At 43.8% G+C, this 24144-nt stretch overlaps 2 protein-coding genes and 1 non-coding gene across 5 annotated transcripts; 2 read left to right on the forward strand and 1 right to left on the reverse strand.

The window, feature by feature from the left end:
• Nucleotides 1-849: 849 nt before the first annotated feature.
• LOC146582745 (isocitrate dehydrogenase [NAD] subunit alpha, mitochondrial-like) lies at nt 850-9516 on the reverse strand. The gene is made up of 11 exons (XM_085285632.1): nt 9377-9516; nt 8188-8253; nt 7925-8008; nt 7221-7335; nt 6941-7128; nt 4369-4502; nt 3596-3698; nt 3238-3302; nt 3069-3153; nt 2140-2292; nt 850-1294 (listed from the first exon to the last, which is right to left on the reverse strand). The coding sequence occupies exons 1-11, from the start codon at nt 9401-9403 to the stop codon at nt 1211-1213; spliced, it is 1104 nt and encodes a 367-aa protein (XP_085141758.1). The 5' UTR covers nt 9404-9516; the 3' UTR covers nt 850-1210.
• Nucleotides 8256-16072, forward strand: LOC146582746 (calcium and integrin-binding family member 2-like). Of its 3 annotated transcripts, XM_085285805.1 has the most exons (7): nt 8256-8327; nt 10506-10808; nt 11080-11114; nt 12482-12593; nt 12718-12865; nt 13468-13663; nt 15388-16072. In XM_085285805.1, the coding sequence occupies exons 2-7, from the start codon at nt 10758-10760 to the stop codon at nt 15407-15409; spliced, it is 564 nt and encodes a 187-aa protein (XP_085141931.1). In that variant the 5' UTR covers nt 8256-8327; nt 10506-10757; the 3' UTR covers nt 15410-16072. The 3 variants fall into 3 exon arrangements, with proteins under 3 accessions (XP_085141931.1, XP_085141768.1, XP_085141857.1); XM_085285642.1 differs by having other exon boundaries at nt 13468-16072; XM_085285731.1 differs by lacking the exon at nt 8256-8327 and having other exon boundaries at nt 10386-10808; nt 13468-16072.
• Nucleotides 16073-19021: 2949 nt separating this feature from the next.
• Nucleotides 19022-19093, forward strand: trnaq-cug (transfer RNA glutamine (anticodon CUG)). The gene has a single exon. It is a non-coding gene; the product is annotated as a tRNA-Gln (tRNA).
• The last annotated feature ends 5051 nt before the right edge of the window (nt 19094-24144 follow it).

Raw genomic sequence — 24144 nt, forward strand, 5'->3', positions numbered from 1 at the left:
TTTCAGTTTCTTCCTGTTGTTGGATTAAAGCTGCTCCACCCACTCTGCAAAAGTCTTGAGCCATCTGGCCCTCCAGTTGATCCACATACTGTTTCTGATAAAGTCTCATCAGAAACAGTCTCAGTGGAGCGATGGCGATTCATCACAGCTGGATTTTTAGCAGTAACCCTTCTGTCCTTATTTGGGGCCCAGCAACTTTGGTTTAGAGCGATGACAGCAGTATTTTTGGTAGAAATCCAGGGACTGGGATATTAAGACTGTAGAACGTGTACCTAACAAGGTGGTCAAAGTATGGAAAAGAGTGAAGACAGGTTTCTGTTTTTAAATAAACAGTTTCTTGATGCTGCTGCTGATCCTGCCCCCCCCCTTAAACTGGTATTGTTTAAAAGGTCAATACATAGAGTTATAGCCATTTCTCTTACAATTCATTTAGGTTAATTGGGCAAGGTTATTAAATGATCTCAACTCTGGGTAATAATAATGCTAAAATGTATAATCCCAGTTTGAACGACAAGATGTCGTAATGACTCAACATAGCATTGATTTAACAAGGTCATAATGAGGACATTCTTGTTTGCAGTGATGGCCTTGGGAAATTTAGCCCAATTGAGAGTAATTACAAAAAGCACCTTTATTGAAGTTAAGTAGAACCTCTCTCTGGTGCTGCCATGTTTCCTGATGGTTTGCTCAGTGTTCCACTCTGACTTTAACAGGATACGCTAAACTGTTTCTGAATAATTTCAAATAAAAACGAGTGTTAAGAGCAGATGCTAAACTTGAAGCATTAAAGCTGCATGTTTGAGTCCAAGTGTCTGAGGTGCAAAAGAAAAACAAAACAGAGGAGAGACCTTTCTTTGTAGAATTTTTATATATCCGGGTGAGTGAATAAAGCAGTAACAGGAAGTGGAAACAATAAATAAGAGGACCTTTTACCCGCAGTACTACTGTTACAAAAATACGATAAAGAATATGCGAATGGAACGAAGCACTGATACCATCATTCATCTGATATTACAGTAAGAAACGCTCATCTCATGCTTCTTGGTGAAACTTGTGCGTTACGCTTGCTGTGAATGTTAAGGACTCAAGATCTTGCTGCAGAAGCCCCACCCCTCCACAGCCAGCAGCTCCAGAGAGATATGACGAGTCAGCAGGATAGGTGGGCGGGCGGGGGGGGGGAGCCTCCAACAGCGGCCTCTCCCCTGCAGCTTCAGCCCAGATCCTGGACACGACGGCAGATCTCAGCTGTGAACTCAGAGCACTTTGCACTTCCTCCCAGGTCCTTCGTCAGAACCTGAAACACAAACACATCAGTGAGCAGCAGCTCTTATTTCACAGGAATCTGCTCCAACCAGCAGGTGGTGCTGCTGACAGCCAGCCTGGACTAAAGTGCAGACCCATCCACAGCCACTGGGTGGTGCTCAAACTGACTTCTGTTGAATAAGCCTCCTAAGGCGTAACAATGTATCAACTGTCATCTCAGAAGAGCTCAACAGGAAGTATCCAGCAGCCTCCACTCAGATTAAAAGCAGCCCTGTCAGCAGAGTGTCATGTTTCCCGTCTGCTTCGCTCCAAGATACAGGAGTGTGACAAACCATTAGAAAAAAGATCATACAAAGTGTGATTTTAAGGAGGTCGTCCTCCAGAATGCACAACTGAAAGTAAGTGTAAGATTTTTTCCTGGCGGTCCTGGAGTAACTGCAGCTTCTCTCTGAGAGCATTTCAGGTGTCCTCAATATCATTCCAGCTGTTATTAATGACATTAGCAGAGGTTCTCAGACTCCACTAGAGTGGCTTTGGACGATTCACAACTGAAAATAATCCTATTTATTCTGGGCGTCGATGAAACCAACCAGATCGCCTGATACATGCCGTTTAAGCTTCTCTGCTTTCTCTCGAGCTTTTCAGGCCACCTTGCTCGTGATTGGCTGCCCGTCATAAATAGAAGGTAGGTGGGTGGGGCTGCTAAGACACTCCCCTTTCTTTGTCATCATCCAAAACCAAGAGTAAAAATTCAGTGTTTGGATCAGTCGGAGCTTTTGGCACAATGAGTTACAGACACGCTGCTTTCATTGTTTGAAACTTCGACTTAAAGGAACAAAAATACTGGAGCCCTCCAAGGAGAGACTTCAGCCTCACCTTCTTGTCTCTGATGGTGTCAAAACAGGCCGTCTGGATCTTGTCGGCATGGTCATGCAGACCCATGTGACGCAGCATCATGACAGCACTCAGTAACAGGGCAGTGGGGTTCGCCAGGTCCATGCCGGCGATGTCAGGGGCGGTGCCGTGGACCTGCAGCACAAACATTCATTTTAGTTTGTCAGCAAAACAACAATAAATCTGCAGGTCTCCTGATTACAGACGTTTGGTCACAGGATTACAGGACTGGTTAACACTCAGATAATTACACTGTAAAACTGCCTGTTACAAGTTCAATCCAAGCATTCAGTTTTGTGGGAAAAATATCTTTTAAAGAGTTTTACTGATGGGATTTTTCTGTGTACCAGGTCGAGGTGGAGCTCAACATTACTTCACCCCAGGGCTCGACCGGAGCAGCTCTGCATAATTCACAGTTCAGATTAAATCCTTATTCATCCCTTTACTGACATTTTCAGTAGCTCCTGTCTCTTTAAGGACACGACTGTGTGTGTCCACAGTAAGGTTACAACTCAGGCAACTGCACAGACTCTCAAACTCATTCCCAAATGACCACAGTGACATCTCTGGGGTGAGAGCCCCCTCCCTAAATTTCTACTTCTACCAGCAGTAAATGAATCCCTGGGAATGGAGCTTTTGTTCCCAGGGAGTCATTTGCCTCATTGGTTGAAAGACTAAGAACACCTGACATCATATAACAAATTACAGAAGATCAGAAAAGAATATTTAATCTTTTTAAAGCATCTGCTTTTAAAGATTGTACATGCTTTTTGTGCAGAACAACAAGCAAGTGCAGTAAAACTACAGCATGAAGAGTAAAGTACTCAGTGTATGGAGCACAATAAAAACAGATGAAGTATCAAAACTCAGATGAAGCTGCACGGCACTAAAAAAGACAACGCCATACAAACCGATTCGAATATGGCGACTCCGTTGGCGCCGATGTTCCCGCTGGGAGTGACGCCGAGGCCTCCGATCAGACCAGCGCACAGATCGCTGAAACACAGTCACATGACCTCAGCACTTCCAATCACAGCCTCTGATTGGCAACACAGGTTTCAGAGCGAATAATTCACTGACCTCAGGATGTCTCCGTACAGGTTGGGCATCACCAGGACGTCAAACTGGGTTGGATCCTGGACCATCTGGAAAACACAAGCATCGGGACATGTCAGGAAAGTACGGAAGAGGATAAGAGCCACTGGAAACAAAACTAAACAAAAAGTGGGCACATCTTTCTTTCTTTCTGAGAAAAAAGTCAGAATTCTGGAAAAGCAATACTACTGAATACTGAAATTAACCCCCACGTCCATCCAGCTCTGAACACACTCATTAAACATAATTATTTCACTGTCTGGATTAATGAGGTAAACACATTAAATGCAGACTGTGAAACAGCTGCAGAACATCTGGCTGCTGAACTGTTTGGCGGACTCACATTGAGGCACACTGTGTCGAGGTACATCTCGGTAAACTTGATGTCTTTGTAGTTTTCAGCCACCTCGCGGCACTTTCTCAGAAAGAGACCGTCTGACATCCGCCTGCAAACAGAGTCGGAGTTACACAACAGCAACACAACATCTGCACTGCGGGGGAACACGACGCCTGACAGGGACAGAGTCTGAGTGTGTGAGTGACAAAACATGGGTGACATTTTATTTAAAGGAAACATAAATAATAACCCCCAAACTGTTTGAAGTAATTCAATTAAATAAGTCCTCTAATCACTCCTCTCCCTCAGACGTGCAAGCTAAGGTGGAGTGATTACTTGGATTTTGGCTTTCAACAACTATTCTTTGTTCATTTATTTCCACTCTCCTTCTTTCTGTATGTTATCTCTAATCGACCCCTTTCCTTTACAGAGGTGCACTTGTGCCCCGTCCTAAAAGCTGAAACTCAGTAACCTGTGGACTGACTATCAACAGGTGGTAACCCTCGCTGGAGGCAGGCTGCCCACTGTCCATGTGAGATGGACTTTGGGTTTGGTCCATCTCCCATGGGCCTCCGACTGGATGAATCTACCTCACCTCCATTTCTTTCCTGCTAATAAAGTGCTTTTGTTGGCAGTTACTGATGATTAGGAAGTCAAACCTTACACTGGTGAATAAATGAGTTGCCTGATCAGTTTTCTGAATTTGTTCTTCCTCGGCACACGAGGACTAAACATTCCGGTCTCACTGACTGACACACAGGGCGATGGGCTGCACTCACATGATGTTGGCTTTGTGGACGGCGGTCACGCTCGTTCTTTTGTTGTTCCTGGCGTACTCGAAGGCGTACTCAGCGATGCGTCTGCTAGCGTTCTCGGTGATCAGTTTGATGCTCTGAACAACACCGTCGACGATCTACGGCAACAAAAAGATAAGAAACGCACTGAAGTTACTCACAGCTGGACAGAACACAATCGAATCAACAATCAAACTGTGGAGGGACGCAAGAGACTGCACCTATTACCAGAAACACAGAAGGAAAAGATGGATGCGGCTGAATACACATCTGGCAAACTAGTGGAAATCAGTGGAAAACGGGGTAATTCTAATAGTGGATCGTCCTGCCTCCACACACATGCACGCAACAGGAAGCGTGTCTGCTGCGTTAGCCAATAGGTAACGGAGCAAAAAATAGAAGGTTACAGCTGGTTCGATCGATTTAAACGCTGCGTTTTAAAACAGGAAGTCGAGGAGACCCTGCAATTCAGGCAGAGGAAAATTAGTGTAACAGACCCTCCTGCAGCCTGTAACTGCAGCCTGTGCTGCTTCAACCTTTGTGCTCAGTCAAGGTTTCGGTGCCGTGCCGGTGCAGAAAAAGCTTCTCCACAGCTTTTCTGTGGAAATACATGGAACAGTTTCCAGATTAGGAAACAAGAGGTATGTGACGCACACAGGGAGGGGAGGCCTAATCTTTCAAAGATATAAAAGCATCGTTTTGGGGACATAATTAATCAGATATATACAAGGGGAGGTTTCAGACCTCTAGGACACTAGCAAACATCTTTTCCATGAGATTCGAGGTCTTTACCAAGTTAAACTTGTTCTCAAATAAGGTTTGACCTTACAGAGTTTCAGCTGCTGCAGTTATTAGTCCATCCTGAGGTCAGCTGTGGGTAAAAGTTGAGACAAGGAGGAGGGGCGACACGAATCACCAGACGGAGAACAGGTGGAGGTTCCCAGGGGATGGATGTGAGACTTTACACACACACACACGTTCACTGCCAGCTGGAAGATCTGCTCGGATGCCTCGTTCTTTGAACACGGACACCAGCGTTCATGCTAACAGGTTCTCCCTGCTGCTGGGCTTCGTGCTAACACCGTCTCCAGATCTGAGCTGACAGTGTGAATGCAGACGGATCCACGTCGGGAATGTGTGGGTGAACAGGTGAGCTTCAGGAAGCTGGCAGTGGTTCTGCCGTATTCACAAAACATCCAGAAGCACCAAGAAGATTTAAAGGACCATTCCGCTTTATTTCAGCCTGCTGTGCTTTCCATTCACCTGTCTATGGTGTGTCTATGCCCAAATGTTTACAAAGGTGAAGGAGAGCAGAACAGGCTGAAACGAAGCAGAAATATTTGAAGGTTCAGAGGATTGTGCTTTAAACTTGAGTTGATAACAAATATCAAAGGATCTAATCAGCATAAGAAACTAACTGTCCAATCAGGAGTCCAGAGAATTAAAGACCTGGATCCACAGTCTGAATAAGGGAGCTGCTCAGTGCAGGATGATAGTTAGCATGCTCATCATGTCTGCAGCACAGTGAGCAGAATGTGAAACAGTCTCAGGTCCTTAGTTTGTGTCTTTGGGATGAAAGTGAATCTATCAGAGGTGGAACGAGGTGCTCTGTGAATACGACTCTGGCGCCGCTTCCTCCTTCTTACCAGGAGAGACGAACAGGAGCAGAGCGTCCTGCCTGCAGCTGCTAGCTGACCTGCAGGGAACAGGTGAGGAGGCAGGTAGACCAACCAGTTAACACAGATAACAACACCTGCTAACAGCTTCCAGCAGCATCCTGACTCACACGCTAAAGAACTGGACAACAGTCACTGTGACAGATTCCTGCACACATTTGCTCATTGGTGATTATTTTTGTTTGAATACAGAAAAAAAACCCTGACAGGCTGAAGGACAAAAGGATGCCATGCAGCTCCTAAATGAACAGGTGTGGATAATCCTTGCAGGGTGCACAGCCTTAATAAGTGTAAACTTGCTAGCTGTTGATGAACAGTGGTGGATGTTCACCTTAAAAACGGCCAAAGCTTCTAATAATGAGCTCAGTGTACCTACAGTAACCCCCGTGATCCAAAAGAACTCACACAGTTTTTTCTACTCCTGGCTCTGAATGATGTCAGCAACAGAGGAAATCCCTAATATGGTTATCTGAGGCAAAGAAGCCCCACCCACCTGTTGTTCAAACACTGTTTTTGAGGGGCAACCAATCGGAAGGAAGCTGACTTACAAGGGGAGGAGCTAAAACAGCTTGTTTCATGAACCACAGCAGCAGCAAGGCCCACTGTGTAGAATAAGTGAGGCTTATTTTGAAATGTGAATCATGCAAAGCTGCTCTGGCACAGTCCACAAATAAAAACAGAACAAAATGAAGCACTTTAAACAAATGCACTACCAAACGTTTCACATACTGTGTCAGAAAATTAAGCAGAACTCCTCTCTGTCTGCAGTTTGTGCATCGCCTGTGACGGCTGCTTTCACACAGCTGTCAGGATTACTCAGGACAGCCCGCTGTAACCCTCTCAGCTTGGAGCTGTCGCACACTCGGCCTCCGTTCACTCACCATGTGTTCGATGCCGCTGTACTCGCCCTCCGTGTTCTCCCGGATGGTGACCAGGTTGACATCGGTGTACGGAGTCTTGTAGCCCTCGATGGAGACGCAGGGCCTCACGTTTGCGTACAGGTCAAAGGTCTTCCTGAGCAGCAGGTTCATGGAGGGGTGACCTGCAGCGATGGGTGTCTTCAGGGGTCCTGATGGAGAAAAAAAAATGTAAAAAACAAAAAACACTGACGAGCAGGAATCTTCCAGGAAATCTGTCTAAAGGTAACGGACACGTGCAGACCTTTCAGACCGATCTTGCTCCGGTCCATGGACTCTTTGGCGTCAGGAGGGATCATCCATCTGCCGCCAGGTCCCTTTATCGCCGTCACGTTCCTCTCCTCCCACGTGATTGGAGCCTTCAGAGGAAAATTCTATTTAGAAACTGATCCAAAACCAATCAGTGCCTCCCACCTGACCCTCTTAGAATAGCCAGCAGTGCTTTGTATTTATTTATTTCCAGCACGTTGAGCTCACATAACTTTATAAGAAAAGGTGATATCACATGAAATTTTCAGGGCTGAAAACACACTAAAGATTTATCAAAATGCTCTAACGCAGGGGTGTCAAAGTCCAGGCCTCGAGACCTGGACTTCGACACAGAGGAACAGAAAAGTGCATGGATCCCCTGAAGGTTTGCTCTATATTCTGATCATTTACTCGAGAAAACTTAAATAAAAAGTGTATTTTGGGTAACCCTTGAAGGGTACAAAGAACTAAAGAAGTTACGAGAGATGAAAAATGGTGGAAAAAACAAGGCAAATTAGAACGCACCAGCTATGTACTTCGAGGTGCTTATAACTCAGAAAATACCCACAGCATTAAAGTACATTTTTTCATGGCTTTATTAAATATGTTAAAGTTACTGTTCCAAAAATCCACTGACTCTGAGAGGACTCAGGTGAGATCATTTTCCAGATTTGGCCTCTAAAGTCTGATCAAACTTGCCTTTGCTGCTTCAAAGATCTTCATGACAGCAGCGGAGATCTCTGGACCGATTCCATCACCGGGAATCATGGTGACTGTCTTCACCTGCAGAGACAGAGAGACACAACTCAGACAGCTGGAGCAGATCACAGTCCAGCCGAGATCAAGGTGTCTGCTTTCATGTAAAACATTTCCTGTTATTTATAAATGGATTTTCTGGGAGTTGTGAAGCGAAAAGCATCTCTTTGATTGCATCCCAGGAAGGCAGAGGTGGATCTACTCACCCCTCTTGAAAAGGAGGCTGAAGCCAGAGCCGGTTTTCTGACCGCCACCCCCACTGCCTGGGTCAGCTGGAAGAGACGACGTAAAGGTCAACTCAACACAAAACACACCAAAGCAGCTCAAAAACAACCTGATCATGATGGTTAGTCTGTGTTCAGCTGTTTGAAAACACTTGCTGTTGATGTGTAAAACAAAACTGCAAAGAATCACCTTGATTATTTGCTGCTGAGGCTTGAAACACTCCTAATAATTCATATTATAACATTTAAAAATGACTTGAGGAGCTTATATGTACAAACTTTAAGTTCTAGGGCTAAATTCAAGCATCAGTAACAAATTACAAGAAGGGAGAAAATTATTACCACCACTTCCGCTGTTCTGTTTTGTAGATCCTTTGTATGCTGATTATTTTTGGATAATGTAGTATATCTCTCACATTTTTTACTGCCTATTACATTACGGTGACTTTTTTCAATGCCGAGTTTATCTCAGGAGCCTCACATTATTTGACATATTTTCCGTCAGTTAAAACGGGACCTGGAATTTAATCATAGTACGAGTTTAAGGTAAATTGCTTTATTTAAAAAGGGAGTCTGGTGTTCGTCTCCACATTAGTTAAAGCAAACATTTCTCAGCAGCCACACCTAGTTTGAGTCTACCATGAACTAGCTACATGTTGAATTTCATGTATGCAGAAGTTATCAGAGGATATCCACTTTTCGTGAAATGTTTTCAACTAACTTCTACGATCTAATGATTCCATCTAAACTCTAAACTGAGCTTAAATTCGTGCAAATTTAAACGGAGGCTGACGTTGGTTTCTCCGTCACTCTAGTATGGATTTGGGGATCACAGAGAACTAAAGAGCAGAAATAGCGGGACAGGTCGACGTATTGTCAAGGTAACCAGATTGAGGTTGGCGGAGGGGAATATGTAAAGTCAAAGTTGTATTAGACAGGTGAGACGAGGGTAAACGTCTCCGTCAGCTCCAGAAGCTTCCGTTCACGTGAAGGACGTGGGTTCCTGGCTAAGAGCTAACCAAGGTACATCAGCCCGAAAAAACACGCGGAGAGCGCGTAAAGACAGACAAAGTCACAAACACAGGCTTCAGGACACACACACAGCCCCGTTCATCTGTAACACACAGAGCTTTGGTGGTCTAAAACCGGGAATAAACACGGTGCTTCTTACCAGTGACCTCCACGCGTTGCCTGCCATTCTGCACAGGAAGAGCTCTCCGAGATCGTCTGTGGAAGAGGTGACTCACTCCGAGCTGCTGCCGAAAACCAGCCGGGATAAAGAGCCTGTGCGAGCAAGATGACTCACTCCGAGAGAGTTTTGTGGCTGTACGAGTCATTGGCGCCACAGGCTGTTTTTGGCGCCACCTGCTGGACGCTGCACCACCATCAGAATTAGTGCTGCCTTCAGGAGCAATTAGGAAGATCCGAATCTACACAAACAAGGCAAAAGGGCGCTACTCTCCAGTCATCACCGTGATTAGAACATATTAAAAGTTTGTTCACTTCTTTTTTGTTTTTTTATTTGCTGTAATTAGGCTGGTTTTTTTTAGTGGTTGCCATGTCTATTTATTATATCTTTTTTTTGTTGCTCACTTAGTTTTATTTCTTTACTTATTTATTGGACAAAATGTATGTTTGTGTGAAACAAGAGAATTTGATTTATGTCATTTGAAAAATACACCTGTGTACATCACTTACCCCCTGGTGTCTGAGTAGTTTTTTGATTCTGAGGTTTATATTTTGAGAAAGAGCCACTGCTCCTGCTCTACCCAACACTTGATGTCCACTGTCAGAGCTTTAATTTCTAGACCTGCATGCAAAAAAAACACTCAGACTCGTGTGCGTGCACTTTTGTTATTGACTTTACTTTGTTTACTGTGAGCTTAGAACCTGTGGCTCTAAGCTCAGAGCTGTGGCTTAGTGTTCAAATGATGTCTGAGATCTGATGGCACAGAACAGCCAGTCTAACATTCATCTCGAGAAAGAAAATCTGCAAACATACATTTCTGTATTTATTTTAGCATAACTTTATTATTATAAAAGGAAAAGAAACAAACAATACATGAAAAATCAGTTGAAAAAGAAAATGGGTTTTACAACTTTTACGCTGATTGAACCCAAGCTGGAAAGCAGATCGAAGAAATGTGTGGTTGAAATAAAGAAAGATGGATGTAAAGTTATAAAAAGTAATTTATTTAACATAAAAATAAACAAAACAAAAAATAAACAAACATTCTGATAAAGTCATCGTACAGACTAATCTAATGATGTAATTCCAGAATTTCTTCCTGCATTTACAGTTCATGGTTTTCCAAGCAGCAGCTGAAAGCAGCACTGTGATGCCTGCACCTCCTCCTCCTGTCCTCTGAGGCGTCACAATCCTGTTTTCCTCTGCGTTGGGACCAGCAGCAGCAGCAGCAGCAGCATCAGGCTCGCAGACTGAGACCCGGATCAGAAGAGTGGATGTCCCGGCTGTGCGCAGACCTGCTGCCGGATGCAAAGCCAGCTCAGAGTGTGATGCAGCTGTGTGATGGGAGGATCCGCCGGCCAAGATGGGCAACAAGCAGACAACCTTCACCGAGGAACAGCTGGAGGCGTATCAGGTGAGGGGGGGCAGGATGGAGGCGGACAGCTGGATGTCCTTCAGAGAGGCGTGAAAGGTGGAGAGGTGTCTGCCTTCATGGCTCAGCAGAACGCAGACCACATCAGATCTGCCTCCTGCTGCTGATTGGCTCTGCATCCTGCTGCACTGGATGATGATGATGATGATGGTGGTGGTGGTAGTGGTGAAGATGCTGACTGATGGTGAAAGCAGATCCTCCCTGAGGACTGGCCGCTCTGACTCACTTTCTTCGTCTCTCTGTTTGTTCCCAGGACTGCACCTTCTTCACCCGGAAGGAAATCCTGCGGTGAGTGTGGCGCACGGCGAAAGTCTGCTGGTCTTCTTTTCTTTTTGAATCTACACCTTCATCACTCACTGAGGGAGAGGAACGACTGCAGCTCGGCTATTTTTCCTGCTGTGTATTGTAGGCGCGATGTGTTTACACAATGGTTTTGATGATTGGCTTTACTGTACTGGGATCTACTAAACTCACACTGAACGCAGCGCGCTTGGAGTATATTTTAATAGCTGATTGACTCATTTTAACGAAGCACAAAAGGAAACACTTTATATGCTTCACACACCTGTCCTGCATGGTGATACGACCCTTCAAAGTTTACTCAAAATGCACTTTTTGAAGTTTTCTCCAATAAGTAATTAGAAACAGATCAAACATCCATGGTACAGATGGTATTTCTGTTCCTCTACATCAAAGTGGATGTTACTAATGCTCAGAAAAGGTTACAGGAAGAATTGTACCAAACAAAAAACACATTTTAGCTTCAGATTGTGACACTTGAGTGGGCTTAAAGTGGATTTGGGTTGCATGCTTTAAACAGAGCTTAAATGAGTTTTTCAGCACTGGAAAGATCTCGTGTAGTCATGACGTTGTGAAGAAACAAAAATGCTGGGAAAAAAATTTGTGCAAAATTTCCACCCACACCTATGCACCTCCAGGACCTGCAGCTCCACCTGTTTTCATAGTATGAGGTGAAACTGTTCAGTAGACTGAAGTGAGATTAACTGAGCTGATTTCAAACATCAAAACTGGATTTTTTAACTTATTTTAAGATGACTTGTAACGTAGGCTGATTCACCGTTCCTGTATTTCCTGTCACATGACCCAGAGTTAGACCTTCATATTAAACCTGCACAGTTTAGAAAAATAATGAGTAAACGTATCTAAAGGAAATCCCTGTGAGCCAAACACTCAAACTTCAGATTGCTCTGAATGCTTTGATTCCATCATTTGGTGCCAGTAAAGCTCAAAAAGTCTGGATGCTGCCCTTCAGCAGGCTTCTGCGAGTTGACCAATCAGAAGAAAATGGCATGAGAGGGGGTGACCTTCAAGAAACAGTCCCTGGGTGGGATAAATAAAGGTCAAGACTGAAACTCTAGAGGTGGAAATGAGCAGATTGGAGTCGCTCAGACAAACACTTTACAGCTACAGACGGACAGCGTCGGCGTGTTTCAGATTCTCCTTCCTTGTTCCAGCAGCTTTTATCTTAAGGTTGCATCATTTTGTTAGGAAGGCTTTGATCACTGACTGACTGATGGAAACTTGTTGCTTTTCTCTCATCAGTCTGAAATTTGGGATCCTGAATGTAAAATGTTATTAAAGTGAATGTATTAGACTCCTGTGTAAACTGCTGACTTTGCTCTAATGTGCTGCAGGTTACACGCTCGATATCGTGAGCTGGCGCCACATTTAGTGCCGCTGGACTACACCAACAACCCCGACATCAAAGTCCCGATGACGCTCATCGTCACCATGCCTGAACTGAAGGTACAGTTTGTACAGGTCAAAATTCTGCTGGCTGATGCAAGACTTTAAAACAAATGTGTCTCACATCCCGGTTTTTGTTGGCCGTTATGTTCAACTGTGTGATGTTTTGCGTCTGTGCTGACAGGAAAACCCGTTTAGAGAGAGAATCGTGGAGACGTTCTCCGAGGACGGACAGGGGAACCTGAGCTTCAGCGACTTCATCGATATGTTTTCTGCCCTCTGCGAAGCTTCACCCAGAGAGCTCAAGACCATTTACGCCTTCAAGATATACGGTAACGTGCGCCTTCAGGTGGAGAAGCTCGGGTTGGGTCTGAGATGACACACCTGTGGCAGCAATGTGCCTCGGCGAGTACTCGCTTCAGAATAAGTGCTGTTTTCCCGATTTAAACAAAAATAGCATGACTATATAAAAGATTATTTTAATTAATTATTTCAACTTCGTAAGTATATAATTAAGAGAAAATTATTAATTCCTGGAAAATGATTATTATAATTTCTAAAAATATTAAAAGAAAGTAAAATGTTAATATACACAAATCTCTCCTAAATGTAAATAAAATGGCCAAAAATATGTGAATAAAAGAATTATCATTCAAAATAATCAAAAAATTTAAATAATTATTATTAGTCTAAAAATTATTCTTCTAAATATTAATTAAATGTCACTAAATTAACATTAAATGTCTAAATAGATTTAAATGGTCTCAAAATAATATATGAAAAATCTAAATAAAGTCTAAGAAAATGTATAGTTTACAAAATGATTTCATTATTTGCAGTTATTACTGTTGATTACATGGAGATTATTCGTAGAATAAGTTCAGGTTTTTGTGGCAGCCCAGTACTGAGTCGTCTCGTTGGGGATCTGGTCCAGACTTTAACAGGGACAACTTCATCTGTAAGGAGGACCTGGAGAAGACCCTGAACAAGCTGACCAAAGGGGAGCTGACGCCCGAGGAGGTCACGCTGGTGTGTGACAAAGCCATCGAGGAGGCCGACCTCGACGGAGACAACAAGCTCTCATTCGCCGACTTTGAGAACATGATCTCCAAGGCTCCTGACTTTCTGAGGTACCGTCATCTCTTCTGTTATGTGTTCATTTTTTAAAGTAAGGCAGAGACGTGGCTGCTCCTCTCCCACAAACCTCCACAGTGACAGCGCGAAGTTAGAAAAGTATGTGATTGGTTTTTTAATCCTTAATTTCTGTGTTTGGAATCGGTCCAAAGTGTTTTTTGCTGCTCAGACTGTTGTCTGACTGTTTCTTATATTTCCCCTCCAGGCTGTCATGGGGTGCTGTTGCCAGCTCATCACAATAATGTCACATAACACATCAGCTCTGTGCTCTCTGCTCTTGAAGCAGCATTTTTTGGAGGAAAATATGCTTTAGGGTCAGTTTTCTTCTGTTCTGCTGGCAGTATCACTAAAACACGATGATCTGCAGGGTTATCAACAGTTTTCATCCATCCACCACAAAGGCACACACTATTTTAGCCTTTTAATTCACAGTCAGCCGTACAGACTGTGCTGCGGCTCAGTATGATCCTCCCACTAATGCAGCGGTGTCAAACTTACTAAATGAGTCTTACTGTGCGCTGGAAGATATTTGTAGTTCTTGTTTGATCTGCTGCTCAACACACATCAGTTGTTTCACGATTGAGGCTGAACTGAGGGGCTGCATGAAGGGACAGCATCAAATCAATGAGAAGCTTCACCGTGAAGCTGCCGGCGGGATGTCTCCTGAAAGGACAGAGGATGGTTGTGATCCAGGTCCTGATCCAGGTCCTGATCCAGGTCCTGATCCTGGCTGTGAGTGTTTCTCACTCAGGCTGCTGAGTCTTCTGCTGCTCTGCATAAAGCTGCAGAGATAAAACCCACGAGTTTTACTGCTGGCAATCCATCACAGTGTCCCACAGTGAGCACAGAGGAGGGGTGAAGGGAGAGACAAGGGGAAGAAGAGTAGAGTGAGGAGGAGGAGGGTGCATTTATCAAGTCATTGAGTTCAGTCATTAATTTGTCTATCACACTGCACCGCCGCTCAGAGATAATAGCTGGAAACTGGGCTCAAGGGTTGGTGTTACTATGGCAACAGAAGCAGTTAAACTGTAAAAAGAGAAAGCTGGAAAGCCATTATGTTTTTACTAGCAGGTACATCACCTCCCGCGTCACCCTGGTTACGGTCGGCCAGTTAATCTGACGTCACAAAGCCGAGCAGCTCGACTGTCATAAACGTCGGCGTGAACGCGCGTCTGCAAGGTGCGGCGCACAGATAGCAGCATTTACGCTCGTCCAGTCATTTATGTCTGCTTACAACAGACTCTGCAGCACCTGCTGCGGACCCCCAACCGGCCGGCCCTCCCTGAGCCCGGTTCTGCTAGAGTTTTCTTCTTGTTAAAAGGGACTTTTTCCTTCCCATTGTCACCAAGTACTTGCTCATAGGGGGTCGTCTAATTGTGGAAGTTTTCTCTGTAGCACTGTGGGGTATTTACCCGACATTGTAAAGTAGTTTGAGGCAGCTCAAAGTGAGCATGTTTTCCATGAGCATGTTTTCCAGTCGCTCTGCCCTGGAGGTGAATCCTATGAAACATTACATGCAAAGATAATTGTCAGAGTTTTAATTTAAAGAGTAAAAACAGACTCCTGACAGCAACTGAGATGCACCATTACCATCCTGCAGTTGATACAACGAGGCTAAATTTCACAGTTTCATCCAGTTACAGCCTGAGAGGTTCAAACAGTTAATGATGATTCAGTCAGTCCTAGAAGTCACCCACATCTGCTTGCTTTGTGTCTTCAGCAATTTCCACATACGAATATGAGGCAGCTGAGATCCTGCAGAGGAAAGACGTCTCTCTTCGACCCCGATTCCACCTGAACCTCGGACCCAGCTCGACTCAGTGCCTGTCCTTTCTACTGCCGGCGGGGAGTCTTCTTTCCTGAAAGATCCTGAGACCTGGACTGTCTCGATCACGCAGTCATTCCAGAGGGGATACGGTTACTGCATGAAGCCTCTCTCTGGGATGGAGTTTGAACTCAGCTTAGACAGGGCTGACTTTCTTCTCCCCTGTGGACGTTTCCGATTTTCTGAGAAACATCTGTGAGGACGGCGCCGCAGTGGATACAGAACAGGGCTTTTCTGAATTTAGTGCTTTTCAGAAAGGCCTCATCCAAAACTGGATTCTTTTTAAAAGCACATCTTTAAAGGGCAAAACAGTGAGGAGCTATGCAATCTTTCTCCATAAAGTGCATGTTGTAAATTGCTTCTAGCTGGTGAATTTGTACATCTGGTTTAGTGAAGCATTCTGGTGCATAACGACAATCATAGTAAACTGTAGCTCAGTTGATGGAAGGGCTCTCTCTGTCATCTCACCTGTACTCCTGGCTTTGATAAAACTTTTTCCTGCCTCCTACTAACTTGATATGACAGCTTTCACTCTTTCAAGACAAAATATTTTATGGCTAGAATCAAATAAAAGGTTGTTCTGTCACTCGATGCTTCACGAGGCTTCTTGTCTGAGAAAACCGATCCAGGTTCAGGCGAGGGCGCGAGCTGTTCCTCATCCTGCAGCTAAACACATCAGGTCTTAACATTGGTTTGTACCATCAAGTGTCTAGAGGAAGAACAGGAGGAGGTCCAGGAATGCTGTTGGTCTGCAGCTTTGAAGGTCTGAAGGTTTGCTCTGCTACAGGAAGACACTTCAAAGCACCTTTCACTGTAAGCCTTTCTCTTAATGCACAATTTATATGAGAAATGATTTACAATACTGCATAGTTTCACCTAGTAGGACTCTCACTGGGCTGTTGGTTACAGGGAGCACTGTCATGCTGGGGGAGGAGGTGGAGGAGCTGCAGTTTGGATGGGCCGTTCAGTCGTTACACTTTTAGAGCCTGCAGATAACACGTTATCTCAAACTTATCACTTTTGATTTAAATACTCTGCTAATCCACCGAAAGATTCAAACCCCACAAAAATCATTTTATCACAAATCTATTTATAACTTTCCTTCTAGTTCACCCAGCTCAAATGTCTACAAAAGATTTTTCCCCTAAAATTCTGAACGAGGACTGCAGAAAAGCAGCCAAGAGGAATTACTGGCTGGAATCATTTGCATTATCTGTACCCAGTCATGTCTAACAACAGAGGAATGACTACTCCTGTTCTAACCTCTAGAGACGTGATCCAGTCTACAGATCAGTTAGCGTAGCTGCTAGTGGTCTCCTGTAAACTGTGGGGTCAGAGTCGGCTGTAGTGATTCAAGGAATAAGAAATAGATGTGTAAAGACGGAGCTTCAGACATCCGTCTGTACTAAGAGGCCTGGAATTACTGGGAAACTAGAAGGTACAAGATGAGTTCACCTCTCCTTCACAGTACAGTCAGCTGGCTGTGAGTTTGAACTCTGGGTGGTGTGAATAAGCTGAAGCGCCTCCTCCTGCAGCTGCTGTTCAGTTCAGGCTGCAGAGGCACATCCGTCCTGATTATCATGAGCAGCCAACTGTGGTGAAGACACGGCGTTCCTGCTGCTGCAGCACAGCAGCCTTCATCTGCTGGATTACACAACCTCCACCAGGACACACCTGACATTTACAGGTACAGCACACTGCACGCAGGGCAGGATGAGCACCCCGCAAGGCCACCAGTCTGTAATGATCTATGCAGCATATGCTAATCTCAACCAGAATAACAAAAAGATTAAATGTCGATTTTTGCCAAACGAGGTTTCTCTCTCTGCAGTGATGGTGGAGAAACATGAGGTTAGCATACTGAGTCAGAAGAGTCACAACAACAATAAACAGGAAGTCAGTAATGTTAGTGTGTCAGCAGGTGGAGCTGCAGTAGTAGCACTTTAGTAGCACTCTAATTTGAATCGTTGACCGATGCCCTCAGACTAACAACTAATTTGAACTCAAACACTTAAAAAACAAAACATTAAAAAATCAAAGGAACATTTTTGTGGGTAAATTGTCATCATGTTTTTCAATACAACCTGCTGAGACAACATGAATTTATTTCTATTTTATAGTACAGTCCTGTGAAAAGGCACGTTTTAACAGGACTCTATGCAGTCATGTGTAAAACTAAGCAAACATACTGCTTCCATTGGAATTAAGATGCTGCTAATCAAATGCACTTAGCTGATCATCTATAAATTAGAGCAACTCTATAAAAGCAGAGGTTTTGACATTTTGCCGTTGTGCATTAACACAATCACAAAGGAGTGGACGTCTCAGCAAATTCACACCAAGGTCAGACAACTTAAGACTTCTTTGTTATCAGTGTGATTTTTTTTTTTCCCTTTTGAAAAACCCGTGAAGGTGTGCCAGGACTGTGGGAGAACAGACGGAGAGCAGGTACCAGGACCTGAGAGCAAAGAACCATCTTGCTCTGAGGTCGCAGTTCTAATCACTGTACTCATCTGAAATCAAACCGAGTCTGTAAGTATACCTCAAAACTAACAGGACGCATACACATGGATTATCACCAGTAAGGTGCTTTTGTTGTCCATGTGGTGTCTATGCTGGAGGTGAAGCAGGTAAAGTCTGCAGACTACACGCTGCCAGACTTTAAATAACCACAGAGGAGAGTGTGTGATATTAGATTGTTGTGTAACTGAAGCTGAGGAGCATCGACGTGTTGGCAGGATGAAACAGCAGCTGATGATCAGCAGATAGCAACAACATCGACCTGTTTTCACTGACAGAAACATGAGACCAGTGTTGATCTGAGGTCAGTAGAATTTTAGCAGGAGCTGCGCTTCACATCCAACTCACAATTCATCCACAGAACAATTCATCCAGCAGTGCTTCTAGTTTTTAGCAATCACGTGTGTGCAATCAGCAGTGAACACATGGAGTTGAATTCATCCTCAGAAAGTGACAAAAATAATTTGCAATAAAATAAAATACTCCACGGATCAACAACATAATAATATAAAGAAGAAGAAAAATGATGACTAACAGATACCTTCCACACCGTGCTGGCTGTGTTGTGCCGTTTATTGTTTGCAGGTAGTTGTTCTGCTGTGTTACACTGACACCTGGTGGCGAGTGGTGGATTTACTGACAAACGTTTCTGTACTGAAACAGTAAAACGATTAAATAAGCACTGACCGAACTATTAGTGACCGGTGTGGTCGCAAAACCATGTTCGTTCGTTTGTTTTGTCAGATTTTATCCACCGTGCTGATGGACCCGGGAACTAATACGTTTCACAGTTGTATATACAACCTTTACGTCCAAAATCCGGGGGATGTGACGTCAGAGGCGATGCTAGATTTGAGGTTTTAACATGAAATCTATAGACGATTCGTATGTAAATAAACGGATCGTTGTACAGCGAAAAAAATCCTCCCAACAGCTTACATAAATCATATCGGGGAGGTCATGTCTGTTCGACTTTTAAATAATGAAATTTCCGACGATGTAAGCACGTGGTTCCATGGTGTAATGGTTAGCACTCTGGACTCTGAATCCAGCGATCCGAGTTCAAATCTCGGTGGAACCTGCCCTCATTTTTCTCCTGATACACAGGAATAAATCCATCAAGTATAAAAAATAAAATTGACTGAATAAAGTCACAGCAGTTAGTAGAAGCGCAGCCCTGTGTGCAAGTGTCATAGGACCAGGTGACATTCATACCTCATATCTTTACTTTTTGATATGAAATACAAGAAATACATGCAGTGGTTTATTGAAAAGAGCAAATATAAATGTAAATGCAGCAGTCCGGTTTCTATGACCATCTTTATTCTTCAACACAACCTTAACTCTGTTAAGCATTTAAAAAAAATCTTATTCAGGAATAGATTTACAGGCTTGTTGAATCCCGCACTGCTTTGATAATGTTGAGCTTCAGGTTCTGGGGAGGCTAATCCATGACTGATAATGTTCCATTGTCTGTTTTTATATCCAAGAATGCTTTTACTGCACTGGCACTGTGTTTGGAGTCCTTGTCCCAAACACTGAAAAATGGTTAAAAAAAAAGAAGTTGTTTTCTGTCAGGTTTTTCCAGATGATGTTGCATGGTGGATCATCTGAGAAGCTCCTTCAGTCCTAAAAGCAATTGGTGGAGAGTCCCAGATTTTAAGCCCTATGGGAGTGTCTCCAAGAGGATCATGGACCCCCACTGTTCCTCTGCCTAATCACCCAAGCCAAGGTGTGAAAATGGGTGTCGGTCACAATCAGACAAGGTTTCGGGTGAACCCATTGTGAAACCTAGTCCCACCCTGCCGTGTGATTTACTGAGGTCAAAAGGCCCAGGATGTGAGTGGGTGATAAGGCGTCTGTGAAGTGAGAACCATTTCAGGTGACTACATCATGGAGCTCATTGAGAAAAGGCCAAGGGTTTGCAGCGCTGTCAACAAAGCTAAGGGTGGTTCAGGAATCTAAAAGACTTATTTAGAGTTATTTATCAGTTTTTTCTTTGCTACATAATTCTTGCTTCATATATTTGATATCATCAGTATGTATCTACAATGTAGAAAGCAATAAAAATAAACACAAAAATAAACAAAATGAGAAGGTGTGTCCAAACTGTTGACGGGTCTGGCTCCTTGGAAGCAAAAGATAAAGAAGTGAAGTGTGGCTCAAGAGTTTTACACAGTAAAAGTCAAAGTCAAAGTCAACTTTATTTGTCGATTCTGCCACATGTACAGGACATACAGAGAATAGAAATTGCGTTACTCTCAATCCCTAGATAAATAGCAAATGAACATTTAAATATATTTAAATATAAAAGTGATTAAAAATGCAAGTAAAATAATTAAAAAGTAAAAATTTAAATAAATACAATTTTACATATAACAAGAAAGCTATACAATATACAATATAATGGGTAAGTGACATTGAGTGTAAACCAGGCAGAGTAGTGCAAATAGGCAAATAGTGCAAATGGAGATTTAGTAGTGTACGGTAAGAGAAAGTGTAACAACAAAGTCTTGTGAGGTAATGGCAGTCCAATGCTCCACAAAGTGACTGGTAACTGGTGCAGGCCAGTGAGTGAGTCAGAGAGTGTGTGTGTTTGTGTGTGTGTGACAGAGTTCAGTGAGACCGTGGAGGAGAGAGGGGAGAGGGGGCAGAATCGGGAGGGAGTTAAGCTTCCTGACAGCCTGATGGATGAAGCTGTCCTTCAGCCTGCTGGTCCTGGCCTGGAGACTCCGCAGTCTCCTCCCCGACGGCAGCAGCTTGAAGAAGCTTTGCATTGGGTGCGTGGGATCAGCCGCTATGCAAAGGGCTTTTTTAGTGAGACGGGTGCTGTAAATGTCCTGGAGGGAGGGGAGAGAGACACCAATGATCCTCTCTGCAGCTCTCACTATGCGTTGGAGGGTTCTATGACAGGACGCATTGCAGGCTCCAAACCACACAGTGATGCAGCTCGACAGGATGCTCTCGATGGTGCCTCTGTAGAAAGTGTACATGATGGGGGCTGGTGCTCCTGCTCTTCTTAGTTTGCGGAGAAAGAAGAGACGCTGCTGTGATTTCTTGGCCAGTGCTGTGGTGTTGTACGTCCAGGAGAGATCCTCTGTGATGTGCACACCCAAGAACTTGGTGCTGCTCACTCTCTCCACAGACGCTCCGTCAATGGTCAGAGGAGCATGTTGGGTGTGCATTCTCCTGAAGTCCACAACAATCTCCTTCGTCTTCTCCACATTCAGAGAGAGATTGTTGTCAGCACACCACGTGGCCAGGCGTCTCACCTCACTTCTGTAGTCGGTCTCATCCCTGTTGCTAATGAGACCCACCACCGTTGTGTCGTCCGCAAACTTGATGAAGAGGTTGGAGCTGTATGATGGAGTGCAGTCATGGGTCAGCAGAGTGAAGAGGAGGGGGCTCAGCACACATCCCACACAATGTAAGAGAATGTGCACAGAAACAAAGCAGGGATGTTTGATGTTCCACATGTCTCTCATGGTTAACGGCTCATTATTTTAAACATTGTAAATGAGAAGCAGTGATGTCTCAAGCTGCTGTCCCTTATTTGCCCCTTAAACTGAACATGACCCCTCACTTTGTATAGTGGTGAGGATTCGGGCCACCAGTCAGACGTTTGGAGGTCCAGATTGAGCCAGACTGTGGGTGATCCTCTCTGTTTATCAGATCATAGATTTAAAGTCTTAGTTCCTCATTAAAACGCCTAATGTCCTCATTAAATCGCCTTCATTAGTGGAAACAAAGCAGGAATGACACAGAGGGTTGCAGTCCTGGCAGAATGGATGGACAAGGTCAACCTGACCTGAACACGACCTTGATGTTACCTCATCGGTGATTTATGCAGGAGTTCATGCTCTGGATTTATCAGCAGGAAATCAGTTCTAACTGGACAAACCGTCCGCTCTCAGCAGTCTGTCAGCAGTCTAAGAGCTGAAGCGAAATCACCTTATCAGCCTAGAGGAGAGAAAGGCCTATTTAATAGAGCTGCAGGTCAGACTGAGGAGGTCATAATGAGCTTACAAAAGAGCCGTTTGGCAAAAATAAATAAAAAGAGTGCACAGTGCAGAGCATATGGTTTCCCTGGTATGCAAAAGGAGACGGTTTAATGTGTGCAGTGTAAAAGCTAAAAAAAATGTAACGTAAGGGATGAATATCAGAAGTACAAAGTGAAATGTGGCTACAGCTTCGAGGGACAAAGCTTTGAGACTCACAAACCTGAGCCCGACTCCTTCTTCTTCTGTCGTTTACAAGAAACCAAAAATCTAGACATTGCTCATTCTCACTTCATGTGTTTGAACATGTGTGCTGCTCTTACAGTCTGGGCTCTGCTGGCTTCGGTGCTTCCAGCAGATCATAAATCTGCAGCAGTGATTCTTTGCAAAAAACCTGGATTTGGATCATCACCGATGTGTTGGACTGGGCTGAGGTGTTAACACGGCGCAGAAAAGTTAGACAAATATTACTGTCAGCGCCGTCAAACACGTACCAGGGTTCGTTTGATGTCACGGTAGATCTTTCACCATGGATGAAAAAAAATTAGGAGGTTGTGTAAAATGTTAATAATGACAGAATTCAGCTGTTTACAAATCCTTTACATCTAATTTTTATGTGCGAAAGGACCTTTACCCTGCTGACTCTGGAAAAGTACTGTTTTAATTCTTTTAGACCTGAGTGCAGCACTGTTGATCACACAATCCTATGAAACCGTTTGAAGACGTGCGTCGGCATCCAAGGTTCTGCTCTAAAATGGTTTGCCTCTTACTTAGAGAGCAGAACTCCTTGATGCAGGGCAACAAAACTCTTCCCCTGCTACACTTACTTGTGGAATACCTCAGGGCTCTATTCTGGGCCCCGTCTTATTCTCCTTATACATGCTCCCATTAGGCTCTATTTTTCAGAAACACCAAATTTCCTATCACTCTTATGCAGATGATACACAGTTCTACCTCTGTCTAAAACCATGTGCTGATAGCACATTGCAGAAAGGTTCAGATTTTCTTAACAATATTAATTGCTGGATGTCTTTGAACTTTCTCAAACTAAACCATGACAAACTTGACATTATCATTTTTAGCAACTAAGACTGTTAGTCTCATAAGAAATGTCTTGGGCCCATTATCAGCTATTGTACATCCCCATGTACATCTGAGGACTTTTGGTGTTGTTGAGTTTCCTGCACTCCTTCTTTTTAGGAATGTATCAGACTGTTGATTTGAACACTCCTACATTTTTTTGCTATCTCTCTGATAGCTTTATTTAGGTTTGTCAGCCTAATGATGGCCTCCTACACGTGCATCACTGATATGAAGTTCAACTTGAAATAAACTCTAGATATTTATCTCCTTAATTTGTCATGAAATAATGAGTGAACAGACCTCACCTGGCCATGAACCTGCCTGTCAGCCAGTTGTCCAATTAATTTTGAGGCTTTAAAATGAGAGACAACAGTTCATGCAATACTTTTGTCAAACTCTTGAGTTGAAGCTATAAGTCTGCACTTCAGTCAGGTCTACTGTGGTAGTGTACAGAGTGAAAACCACAACAAGTCACTCTAAGTTGCACTTTTTATATACAGCGGTCCCTCGTTTATCGCGAGTGTTACGTTCTAAAAATAACCCGCGATAGGTGAAGTAGGGAACTTTATTTTTTTTACAATTATTATAGATGTTTTAAGGCTGTAAAACCCCTCTCTACACACTTTATACACTTTTCTTAGACAGGCATCGACATTTCCACACTTTTCTTTCTTGTTTAAACTCTCAAAGATCAAACCTTCGTAGAAAAACCCTGTTTTCAGGTCCAGAACATGGGAATAGATCAGCTGCAAGAGAATTCAACATTAATGAATCAATGGGGCAACCGTGGCTCAGGGGGTTGGGAAGCGTATCTGTACCCGGAAGGTCGCCGGTTCGATCCCCGAGCTCTCTGTCCTGGTCGTTGTGTCCTTGGGCAAGACACTTCACCCTACCGCCTACTGGTGTTGGCCGATGGTGCGATATGGCAGCCTCGCTTCTTTTTTTTTTTTTTTTTTTTTTTTTTTCTAAATGACATCAGAAACAGCAGTATGCGACATTACGTGATGGCAGAGCTTCAGTTCATCCTTTGTCATTTTTTTTTTTTTTTTTT

The sequence above is a fragment of the Mchenga conophoros genome, linkage group LG1, assembly GCF_057382185.1.
Source record: "Mchenga conophoros isolate Kocher_MC1m ecotype Shallow Benthic linkage group LG1, M_conophoros_male_GT1.1, whole genome shotgun sequence".
Classification (NCBI taxonomy): Eukaryota; Metazoa; Chordata; class Actinopteri; order Cichliformes; family Cichlidae; genus Mchenga; species Mchenga conophoros.